The sequence below is a fragment of the Salmo salar genome, chromosome ssa09, assembly GCF_905237065.1.
Source record: "Salmo salar chromosome ssa09, Ssal_v3.1, whole genome shotgun sequence".
NCBI lineage: Eukaryota > Metazoa > Chordata > Actinopteri > Salmoniformes > Salmonidae > Salmo > Salmo salar.
In genome coordinates, this window is record NC_059450.1 from 22,001,849 (window position 1) to 22,015,021 (window position 13,173).

The following is a 13,173-nucleotide window of genomic DNA, read 5'->3' on the forward strand; positions in this document are numbered from 1 at the left end:
GACACAACTGTGGGAAGCATTGGAGTCAACATAGGCCAGCATCCCTGTGGAACACTATCGACATCTTGTAGAGTCCATGCCCCGACGAGGGCAAAAGGGGTGCAACTCAATAATAGGAAGACGTTCCTAATGTTTTGTACACTCAGGCTATGTCAATCTAAACCTTGATTATACAGCCGGTCTGACTGCCCTATCAAATCCAGCCTCTCTTTTAATTCCACATCTAAAACCAGAAGCTATAAATAGAAGCTTAACAGTGTAATTGGTCTATTTATAGGCATTAGCTGTCCAACTGCCTGAAAAACATGTTACTGATAATAAGCATCAACTAACACTGCTGTCATGTAACCCCCTCTGATGATGACGTGACACCTCATTAGAGAGGGTGCGGGACACAGGGTCAGAATATTAATAGATTCAATTGATCGGAGGGCTAGAAGAGTAGGCCCTATGACACAGAGTTCAGCTTCATTGACAAGACTAATAAGACCAGACCCCCATGGGTTAGCTGTGCCTGAGAAACATTAACCACCGTCATCTTCACAGAGACAAGATGTCAGGCTGAGAATGCTAAGAATACTGAGCAGGAGGCTGTAGAAGTGTCAGAATGCATTGTTATGACGTTGCCCTCTTTGGGTACAGCGAGCACAAGTGACCCCCCTCCCTCTGCACCAGCCCTTTTCTATGCACCATCCCCCCGACCTCTATACTCCTGACACCAGGCTTTGTAAGAAGAGGTCGTAAATTCCTATGAGGAGATTCTCTCCTCATGGCCACAGTATAGAGACAGTGAGTTTTCATAGACCACACCAAGGAATTTCTTCTACCTCACAGAACTTGACAACCGAACAATATTCAGGTTCTGGAGAAGGTATAAAAGATCGGTGAAGAATCCAGCTATGAACTGGTCTGTTTGGTACAATTTTGTGAAACTCATAAGAGACAATACAACCACATTACTATAATCATGTTTATACAATAGCCTCAGCTATGAGACTTACATCTAAATGGTTGTATAAAATGAATGAATAAGGATGGAACTGTGTGTGAAATTGTGTAATGTGATTTTGGACTGTTTAATGAAGGAAACTCCAATTCCCTTTGGAGTCTTAACTAAATCAGAGGACCGCCCATGAGCACAGTTATGGTCTGGCGTCATCGGACAGGCCCTTTTCTGCTCTTCCGAATAAAACCCCCACCGAGGTTTTCTATCACAAGACCGAGCTTACCTCAATTATGAGATGGCTAAAGGTTGGAGACCATGCATTTCTCTTGATGACCTTTTAACCATACCACGTGGTTAAACTCTTAGACTATCAATACTGACAGAATAAGAACAAGTCTTTGATATTAATTACTAGTCTGCAGCTAGGAATTCGGTATCATTGAATGTGAAGACCGACAACCGCCGAAACAGCTATTCTATAACGACATGAATGAATGTTATTCTGAACTATCCTTTCTAACCACGACAGAGAGAGAGAGAGGGCGGACAGACTCTCCAACAGAAACAAACTTTTCAACAGAGATCCCGACGACATACTGAGCGTAAATATATATATTGATTGCAATTGTTCCCGAATGAGTGAGCGTTCATGTGCAAAGGATTAGCATTTCAATTGTTATAATTATCAACTCTGTAGTGCCTTCTCAGTTGACCCCCCCCCCACTCCCCTTTTGTCTAAGAAGCCGCCATGCCGGTTTAGCCCACTAGGGCACATTCCCCTATGATTTCCTTGTAACCATATCTACTGTTTGTTATGCATTTCTGTGAATTACCTCGTTAGTAAATAAAGGATTTTAAGACAATTGATGTATGGATGACTCATAGTGAAGACTGGGTTCGTGCAGATAACCAACAATTTACGACGTTTGGAATGAGACTGACGTGAGGTAAATAAGTAATTCATTTGAAGACTAATTGATCAGATATTAAAATATCTGAAAGTTATATTAGGAAAATTAGAACTTTGTAATCTGAATATTTTCCTTGGTGCCCCAACTTTCTAGTTAAATACAGTTACATGATTAATCAGGTTAATCGCGTAATAATAATTACAGAGAGTTATTTGATAAATATGTCTTCAGTTTTAATGATACCAAAGACACGACAGCATCTTCATCCCTACGTCCTCATGTTCTCCTTATTACTGAGGGTATGTCACATAACAGATACGGAAATGTATTTATTATGAATAAATAATATTATGAATAAACCAGTCCCCATCCAACCTTGTTATGTGCGTAAAGTAGGCCTACATGTCATTTTTTTTTAAAATATGACAGGCCTGATGTGTAAGGGGTGCGTGTTGGTGGCAGGGAAGTCAGGCGCAGGAGAACAAACTTGGTATAAACAGAGTTGTTTAATAAATGCTGATAAAACTCCAAAACCACCAAAATAACAAAATAACAAAGTGGGTACAGAACCCGTCGCACACCAACACTGAATCGCACATCACATACAAACAAAACAATCTCCAACAAGGACATGAGGGGAAACAGAGGGTTAAATACACAACATGTAATTGATGGGATTGGAACCAGTTGTGAAGGAAGACAAGACAAAACCAATGGAAAATGAAAAATGGATCAGTGATGGCTAGAAGGTCGGTGACGTCGACCGCTGAACACTGCCCGAACAAGGAGAGGGACCGACTTCGTGACATGATGGAAAAATGACACTTTTCGGTAAACTTTCCAAATGTCGACAAAACAAAATACGCTAGAAAACATGGGATCTTTTTATGTTGGTAAAATGTATTATGCAAGAAATGTCGGTGGAAACGCTTTTATGCGCAAATATGATAACCATCATATCAAAGTAAACTTGGAGTCACACATGACGTGTGGTCCTCCTACTACGACTCGTCGGGAAAGCATGCAGTTTATTAGGCTACAGTGGAAATAAGTTATGATGAACTTAACAGGGTGGTGAAAGTGCAAGTTGATGAGCTTGATGCTCTTTTCCAATCAATTCTGTGGGTCTTATTCTGGTGACATGAACATTGATGCTTCTTGGCTGCTGTTTGACAAATAAAAATAATATTTTTTGGGGGGGGAGTCCATAATAATCTCATCATGTAAATTACTCGATCTGCGAGCGTTTGGCTAGAGCGCATGTGCCAATACCGGAGTCGGCACACTTGCTATGTAAGGGGGGGTTTAGTTTGTAAAGACTGGACTCCGGTGGCCAATAAAAAAATCACAGAAACAAAGCTCATAAAGCCTTTGAGGGAAAACACTTCTGGGCACTGGCATCTCTATGTTGTTGCAGCCATGAAGCTTTCATGTCCCTGCCAGGTAGTGGAGAGAGAACTGTTCTGAAGAAAAACAACCAGAGACAATAGAACATGAGGTGGAGATTGGTTTAGTAAGTAAGAGAGGGAGATGAAACACTGCTGGCACCCAGGGGCATCACCACAACTCAGCGAGTGTCTGCACAAAAATGCCAACAGGGGTGCAAATTCTCCACACTCTAGAAATCAATTTCACACAAAGTGCTGAGGACTTGGACAGAGGCGAATCAGAAAGACATTGAAATACTGCAGCTTGTGTTCTTGAATTTGGAGCTGAATAGTAAGCACTTTTTGGGCAGCATCTACAAACTAGGGGATCCTGTCAAGAGGAGCTCCCCTTCTTTCCAACGTCAGCCGTGGAACCTCTGGCGCTCCCTCAGCCAGCAGGAGAAAATAAATTGTTAGGGGCTTTACCTCACATTTAAAGTTCTCCTCATATTTTAATTAAAAACGTAATGGTTGCTTATAGTTATACTAGAGAGTATGACTACTAACTCTGTAAGCTACTCTATTGTAAAGTGCATGCTTTAACTACCCCTGACCTATATTTATGTAAAATACCTTCTCCTGATGTAGGCCTAATACCCTGACAACTACCTCTGTCCTGCCACAAATCAACAACAACAATACCCCCTTTCCCTTCAATAAACTGTATTTGCAGAATCCATTCAGTGGTCCCTGTAGGCTCTCTAGCTCTCCACACTGCACATTTGCTGTACTTTAAAGGTCCAATGCAGCCGTTTTTATCTAAATATCAAATCATTTCTGGGTAACAATTAAGTACCATACTGTGATTGTTTTGAATTAAAAAAGTAAAAAAGAAACAAAAATAGCTTCTTAGCAAAGAGCAATTTCTCATGAAGAATTTTGCTAGGACTGTCTGGGAGTGGTTTGAGTGGGGAGGGAAAAACTGAAAATTAGCTGCTATTGGCAGAGAGGTTTGGCCTTCTTTCTTATTGGTCCTATCAGGTAGACAGGTTGCGTGTTCGAATCCAGCGATAGAAAGTTGTTTTTGAACCAGAGGCAGATGCTTACGCCCATCCTCCATCCCAGTCCACAACGCTCTAGCAAAACCAAAACTTACTTGAAGGTAACATCTCTCACTACTGCCCCTAATGGACGGCTTTTACGTCATCTCCAGACGTCCTCAGACACTGATGGACATTGAATACTGACTTGTATCATGGCTGACCTGCCTGCCAAGCCTCATGCATAATGAAAACACAAAAAATAAACATCACCCATTAAGTATTAAAGGACCAGTGCAATGAAAACGTGATTTTTCTGTGTTTTATATATATTTCAACACTATGAAATTGTGAAAATTATGATAATGCCCTTTTAGTGAACGAGCTGTTGAATAGCGTGCCTGAAATGTAAACCTGTTTTGGTGGGAAGGCATTTAGTAAAGTAGTACATAGACCAATAACAGCAAATGTTCTGTTTTCCCCTCCACACTCAAACCACTCCCAGACAGTCCCAGCTAAATTCTTCATTGAGAAATTGCTCTTTGCTATAAGCTATTTTTGTTTCTTTTTGACTGTTTTAATTGAAAAGAATCACAGTATGGTACTTAATTCTTACCCAGAAATTATTTTATATTGAGATTAAAAAAAACTACGGCTGCATTGGACCTTTAAATACAGCATATGTGCAGTGTGGAAAACTATTGAGCCTACAGCGAGCACTAAATGGATTCTGAAAATACAGTTTATTGAGGGAAAAGGGGGTATTGTTGTTGTTGATTTGTGGCAGGACAAAGGTAGTTGAGGGTATTAAGGCCTACATTATGAGAAGGTATTTTACATGAACATAGGCCAGGGATAGTTAAAAGAAAATATGAGACGATGTCGGTCACGCTCACCAAGTTCCAATAACCTTGCGCACAGTGTGGTGGAATGTGAAATGTGAATGTCCTTTCATAGCTGTTGATTGATGCCATTGATACTATCGTTCGCATGGTGAGCGCGGAACACCCGAATTCTTTCCTTCCCGTCAAAACTGGCCGTTTTGACTTACGATGATCAGTACCGAAGGTCCTGAAAGTGAAGGGGACCAGCCCTGCTTTCGGCTGGAACCGTTGAAAACGCACCTACCCGGCAAAGCGGGTGACAGCCACTTTCTCTTCGGGGACTTGGACACCCCCTCCACAGTGACGGCCAACGGTGTGCAAGACATTGAGGATAGAATTCTACGTATCACTGGTTATTACGGCTATTTCCCGGGCTACTCCAGTCACAGAAGTAAGTCATGAAAACGATATATATACATATGTTTTTAAACAGTCAGAAAAGAAAGTAGCCTACAGTAGCCAGCCTAAAAGTCAACTAAACGAACTCGTAAAACTAAAGGGCTTTTTCCAGACAATGGCACAGATAGTAGTAGACTATGTATGACCAGCATATTATAGAGGGGAAAAAAGAGCTTCGCTTCCCCATATTACATTCATGTTAACCATTTATGTGGGGTTGCAGGAATAGGCCTAAACATTATCTTCACTCACAAAATGAAATACAGTGATTGATGTTAATTCTACTGGTTTCTACTGTTCTGTCAATCACTGAGTTTTGTTTAATGTCAGAAGTGGGCATTTGTTTTTTCATTCTAAGCTGACAGTCGCTGACAGCTTTAGCTATGTCGACTAAGAAGAAGTCATGTTTCTCCTCACATCCCTATTGACTTTTGGTCTGAGACACAAACAATCAACAGCAGACAGACAGACAGTCAGTCACAATGCAACATCGTAATGTGATGCATAGCCACAGACATATTTATTACACATTGTATAGTGACTTGATGTCTATGCAAACCATTGTGCCTGTTACCATGACTGTAGTGTTTACTTAATCATTTAACAATCTAGATGAGGAGGAGTCAACAGATGTTGAGGAGTGTATTAGATGTTGGATGCCTATTGAATTGTTTGTTGCTGGTCATGTTAATAGTTGGCACTCTATTAAAATAATACATATTTTTCACGTACACCCCCACCATTGTGCATGCATTGCAGGATACATTGGATATAATATACTTCGTTTTTTTGCCACCTCAGAGTGCTAGGAGAAGCTGCAAGGAGTATGCCTGGGCCACCCTTAATTGGATTGATCTTGATTTGCTATAAATCTATGTTTGCTGTGGTGAACTCATGGTTTGAGATAAACCTAGATTGAATTATATGGGTTCTTCATGGGATCTCTGTCTAGGAGCTCTGCAAAGTGGCAAAATCACCATATACATCCCCTTTACCGATGACAGCAGGAAGAAAGAAACCCCTTTGGCACTCCACAATGCAATTACTGCCAGCAATAGCTATTACGTTTTACGTCATTTAGCAGACGCTCTTATCCAGAGCGACTTATAGCATATAGAGAATCTATATGAGATTAAGGCTAGTATTCTTCACATAAAATGTTACAGTGGTCAGAAATCCTATATACTGTAATTGGTCCATTCATTGTAGTATATGTGGGTGTAAATGTAAGTGAGATCTGATACTCTTGTTGAAGAAAAATATCAATGATTCAGTGTCCCTGAGCCTGTTGTGTTTCAAACTCTGAAAAATACCCTACTGAATTTAATTTTACGTGTCACACAATCTCCTTTGCATTTCCTAGATGTTATATAAAAGTTAATCTACATTAATTAGTTGTGAAGTTACTCAGACCTAAAGAGCAATATAAGTCAGTGACACACAGTATCACCTGGGGTGAATAACAAGTCTTTACCAGGCTTTAGTGCATCATACAAGAGGATTTGAGATCTTATTCAGTTATACGAGGTAATCAGCTTTCCAGGTAGACAGGGAAATAACTTTCAGCATAGCTAGGGAATGTCTGAATTGATAAGATATTTGCTTTCACACTGTTAAAGCCACTGGAAGATGAGCAGACCATGATTTATGTGGTATATCTGCTCAAGGAATGACATTCCATGAGTGCACCATAACTTATAGTGTTGGATACCTCACTGACTCTCTGGGTTCCTCTGGTGTAGCAGTAGCTGCATCTGGGGAGGAACATTTATATGTCTCTCTTATTATATGGCTTTATTATCTTTGCTTCTTGGCATCACTTACGATAGTCTAACTAGGAAAGAAATAAACCATGCTTAAATGGACATTCCCACCTGTCCCATCTAATAACATGAAAGAGAGCCCTCTCTAAACCAACAGTGGCATAACAAACTCTTTGGTAATATAGCCAAGGATAATGAATGTATAGGATACCATCTGTGATGAAATTACAGGTGCAAGGAGCAGGTGTTTTCAGTGTGGAGGGGAATAGCACCCACAGTCACTTTCTTATTGCACTTCTTATGACAAACCAGATGTGGGTCTCACAGAGAAGCTTTATTTGACATCTAGTCTCTATGATGTTGATGTCTGAGGGCTGCCTGCCACTTGTTCGTAGGTATTTGCTTCAATTTTGAATTCAGAATTAGATGTCTCTTAAAATGTTGCATATCATTTACAAAAAGGTTGCTGTTAGGATTAAGCAAAAATAGCACAGATATAGAAAATTCATTTCATCTTGCTAACGCCATTGGGTAATTATATTTTTGGCCTTCTTCTGTTGACATTTTGCTTTTGTTGCCATCGGCAGTGAATTAATATTATGCCTCCAAGGAGGATCATGGACTACATTTTCAGAAAGGTTGTTGGCTAAAGTTCACATGGTGGTTGTGATGACCGTGATATGACCACAAATGTAAATGTTTTGCTGACATTAAGTGATAAGATAACTTACTGAAGTTGGAGTGTTGATTTGAAATTGTAAAAATGATATAGCTTGCTCTTACCCCAGCACCAGTTCTCAGATCGATTCTGGGGACTCCTCATTGGCACTGCTCAGCCAAATTGCCCATCAGTGTCCCTTGAACAAGTGTTTTTTATAATTTTTTATAATTCGTGGTGTATAGTATCATGTCTGTGAAGTGCTGAGATGGCTTGTTCAGTGATCCAAAGGAGCTGGCTGGCACTGGCATCCCACTGGGCAGACTGGCAGAGGAGAGAGGAAGTGAAATGAAAGGCCTTGGCAACGTCACTCAGCACCGGGCTAGGTTGGCAGCTCACATTAACATTGACATTGGAATAAGAACTCTGTTTTGAAACTCCAGACTGGAGTGTTCTCAGAACAAATATGACAAGGCACACTATGATACTTATAGCACTAAAAGTCTCCCCAGACACACAGACAACACATTCACGTTTCTATTGAAGCATTTAAGATCTTCCTATCCCTAAACAATGTTCCATATCAGTGCTTGTTGACATCAAAATACAGTTGAAGTCAGAAGTTTACATACACTTAGGTTGGAGTCATTAAAACTCGATTCTTAACCACTCCACAAATTTCTTGTTAACAAACTATAGTTTTGGCAAGTCGGTTAGGACATCTACTTTGTGCATGACTGTCACGCCCTGACCTTAGAGACGTTTATTTTCCTCTAGTTTGGTTAGGTCAGGGTGTGAGGTGGGGTGGGCAATCTAGTTTTTCTATTTCTTTGTTTTGGCTGAGTGTGGTTTCCAATCAGAGGCAGCTGTCCATCGTTGTCTCTGATTGGGAACCATACTTAGGCAGCCATTTTTCCCTCCTTGAGTTGTGGGATTGTAAGGGCTGTCGTCGTAAGAAAACCAAGATGCAGCGGAGGATGTGTATTAATTTTAAAGATTTAATCAAATGAACCACTACAAACAAAATACTCGACAGAAACGACAGCAAACAGTCCTGTCTGGTCCTACATGAACAAAACAGAAAACACTAGACAGAAACAATCACCCACAAAAACCCAAAGGAAAAACAGGCTACTTATGTGTGACTCTCAATCAGCAACAACAAACTGCAGCTGTGCCTGATTGGAAGCCACACGGCCAAAATCAACGAAACAAACCAACCTAGAAAAAAGAACATTGAACGCCCACCCAATGTAACACCCTGGCCTAACCAAAATAAAGAACAAAAACCCCTCTATATGGCCAGGGCGTTACAGGGATCTTGTTTTTGTGTTGTGCCTGTGAGCACACCGTTACTTAACGTTTTGTTTGCTTCTGTATTTGTTTTGGTGAGTTTCATTTATTAAAACATGTGGAACTCTACGCACGCTGCGCCTTGGTCTACTCATTTTGACGATCGTGATAATGACACAAGTCATTTTTCCAGCAATTGTTTACAGACAGATTATTTCACTTATAATTCACTGTATCACAATTCCAGTGGGTCAGAAGTTTACATACACTAAGTTGACTGTGCCTTTAAACAGCTTGGAAAATTCCAGAAAATTTTGTCATGGCTTTAGAAGCTTCTGATAGGCTAATTGACATCATTTGAGTCAATTGGAGGTGTACCGTGGATGTATTTCAAGGCCTACCTTCAAACTCAGTGCATCTTTGCTTGACATCATGGGAAAATTAGAAGAAATCAGACAAGACCTCAGAAAAATTGGTAGACCTTCACAGTCTAGTTCATCCTTTGGAGCAATTTTCAAACGCCTGAAGGTACCACGTTCGTCTGTACAAACAATAGTACAAACAATAGCAGCCATCATGCCGCTCAGGAAGGAGATGCGTTCTGTCTCGTAGAGATGAACATACTTTGGTGCGTGAAATAAATCAATCCCAGAACAACAGCAAAGGACCTTGTGAAGATGCTGGAGGAAACAGGTACAAAAGTATTTATATCCACAGTAAAACGAGTCCTATCTCGACATAACCTGAAAGGCCGCTCAGCAAGGAAGAAGCCACTGCTCCAAAACCACCATAAAAAAGCCAGACTACGGTTTGCAACTGCACATGGGGACAAAGATCATACTTTTTGGAGAAATGTCCTCTGGTCTGATGATACAAAAATAGAACTGTTTGGCCATAATGACCATCGTTATGTTTGGAGGAAAAAGGGGGCGGCTTGCAAGCCGAAGAACACCATCCCAACCGTGAAGCACGGAGCGGCAGCATCATGTTGTGGGGGTGCTTTGCTGCAGGAGGGACTGGTGCACTTCACAAAATAGATGGCTTCATGAGGAATTATGTGGATGTATTGAATCAACATCTCAAGACCTTAGTCAGGTATTTAAAGCTTGGTCGCAAATGGGTCTTCCAAATGGACATTGACCCCAAGCATATTTCCAAAGTTGTGGCAAAATGGCTTAAGGACAACAAAGTCAGGGTATTGGAGTGGCCATCACAAAGCCCTGACCTCAATCCCACTGAAAAAGCATGTGCGAGCAAGGAGGCCTACAAACCTGACTCAGTTAAACCAGCTCTGTCAGGGAGGATGAGACAAAATTCACCCAACTTATTGTGGGAAGCTTGTGGAAGGCTACCCGAAACATTTGACCCAAGTTAAACATTTTAAAGGCAATGCTACCAAATACTAATTGAGTGTATGTGAACTTCTGACCCACTGGGAATGTGATGAAAGAAACAAAAGCTGAAATGAATCATTCTCTCTACTATTATTCTGACATTTCATATCGGTGATCCGAACTGACCTTAGACGGAGTTTTTACTAAGATTAAATGTCAGGAATTGTGAAAAACTGAATTTAAATGTATTTGGCTAAGGTGTATGTAAACTTCCGACTTCAAATGTATGATAGAACAACCTGCTATGTTGCACATATTTGTATTGGCTGGTAGTCAACCTACAAGCAGCAGGTGAATTGAATTACATTTTCACTCAGACATTCTTCATGTAGGCCTATGTCTGCACTCACTTTCCCCTTGTCCCTCTCTCAGCCTGCTATTTTTAACTAGCGTCTAATGGGTTGTGAGCTTTCTCTTGAACCACTAGCCCTCAGCTCTCTTGAGAATGGATAAAAACCAATGATTTATACAGTACCAGTCAAAAGTTTGACACACCTACTCATTCAAGGGTTTTTCTTTATTTTTACTATTTTCTACATTGTAGAATAATAGTGAAGACGTCAAAACTATGAAATAACACATATGGAATCATGTAGTAACCCAAACAAGTTTTAAGCAAATCAAAATATATTTTATCAAAAAGAAAGGAGGACCAAAGCACTCTTCATATAATTAACTGAAATGCATTTATTTGTATGGCATTTTCAATAGAAACAAAGTTTTGAAAAACCGACTCGTTTCGGCTGCATGGCCTTCGACAGGGAGTACAAAGAAATAATACAATGTCCTCTTTTGAACAGCTTTTCCAATTAGCCCTAATTTGAAGAGAGAGTGGTTATAAAATTGATTGGACACACCTAGTAAGCAATACTATACACATTAAAAAGTGAAATACTGTAGCTATGTTATCAAAAAATTCAACTCCAAGCTAGAAGTATCAGAACACCTAGATAGTTAGTTCTAACCTTAAATATGACTGGGAGAAGTGTCAAGAATAAGAAAGCAATATATTCCATAATACTGTACACTAGAACACAGCAAACATGAACAACAACAGTCTAAACATAGCTGAGGGCAATTGAGCAAAATGTCCACTAGATGACAGTAAATGGACCTATCACGACCCTACAGGAAGGGTGAGAAATCCATAACTTCATTTAAACCAGGGTACTTAGTGGCCTGTAGTTTGTAAATCCAAAAAATGGAGTATTACGTCAAGCATTTCATTAACTGCAAAACCACTCATGTCATCTATAGATTGGAATGTCCACAGTGCAAGGTGTTCTATATTGGATGGACAAAGGGACGCCTTCAAGACCGCTCAGCGGAACACAGGTATGCCATACGGGTAGGCAATGAAGACTACCCCATGGCAAGGCACTACAAGTCCTTACACCATGGCAACCCTGCCCCCCTACAAGCTATGGGTATTGATCATGTTCCGGCCTCAATTAGAAAAGTGGACCGTCTTAAACAGTTAAACCTAAGGGAATGTTTTTGGATGTACAAACTACAGGCCACTAAGTACCCTGGTACATACATTTTTTTTCCTCATCAATACACAATACCCCATACCGCTTCCCGTGCGGTAGCAGAGAGAACAGTCAATGACTAGGGTGGCTGGAGTCTTTGTCAATTTTTAGGGCCTTCTTCTGACACCACCTTGTATAAAGGTCCTGGATGGCAGGAAGCTTGGCCCCAGTGATGTACTGGACCGTTCGCACTACCCTCTGTAGCGCCTTGCAGTCGGAGGCCGAGCAGTTGCCATACCAGGCGATGATGCAACTAGTCAGGATGCTCTCAATGGTGAAGCTGTAGAACTTTTTGAGGATCTGAGGACCAATACCAAATCTTTTCAGTCTCCTAAGGGGGTATAGGCATTGTCGTGCCCTCTTCATAATTGTCGTTGTATGTTTGGACCATGATAGTTTGTTGGTGATGTGGACACCAAGGAACTTGAAGCTCTTAACCTGCTCCACTACAGCCCTGTTGATGAAAATGAGGGCATGCTCGGCCCTCGTTTTCCTGTAGTCCACAATGATCTCCTTTGTCTTGATCACGTCGAGGGAGAGATTGCTGTCCTGGCACCACACTTCCAGGTCTCTGATCTCCTCCCTATAGGCTGGTTGCCTCGCTTCACTTTCTTAGGAAACTATGCAGTAGTTTGTTTTTTATGTATTATTTCTTACATTGTTACCCCAGGAAATCTTAAGTCTTTTGACATACATCCGGGAAGAACTATTGGATATAAGAGCAACGTGAACTTACCAACATTACGACCAGTAATACGACTTTCCCGAAGCGGATCCTCTGTTTGGACCACCACCCAGGACAATGGATCGGATCCCAGTAGGCGACCCAAAACAACGGTGCCGCAGAAGGGGCAGATGGAGCGGTCTTCTGGTCAGGCTCGCTCACCGCTCCTGAGTATTCTACTCGCCAATGTCCAATCTCTTGACAACAAGGTAGATGAAATACGAGCAAGGGTTGCCTTCCAGAGAAGGCATTCCCCGTTTTA

The 13,173-nt window shown here is 41.0% G+C and overlaps 1 protein-coding gene across 1 annotated transcript in view; it reads left to right on the top strand.

Annotated features, from left to right (window-relative positions):
- Window positions 1-4,767: 4,767 nt before the first annotated feature.
- Window positions 4,768-13,173, top strand: part of slc35f4 (solute carrier family 35 member F4) — a 32,089-nt gene continuing 23,683 nt past the window's right edge. The window contains 1 exon segment of the mRNA NM_001173862.1: window positions 4,768-5,539. Coding sequence (NP_001167333.1) covers window positions 5,317-5,539 — 223 coding nt within the window. The 5' untranslated portion in view covers window positions 4,768-5,316.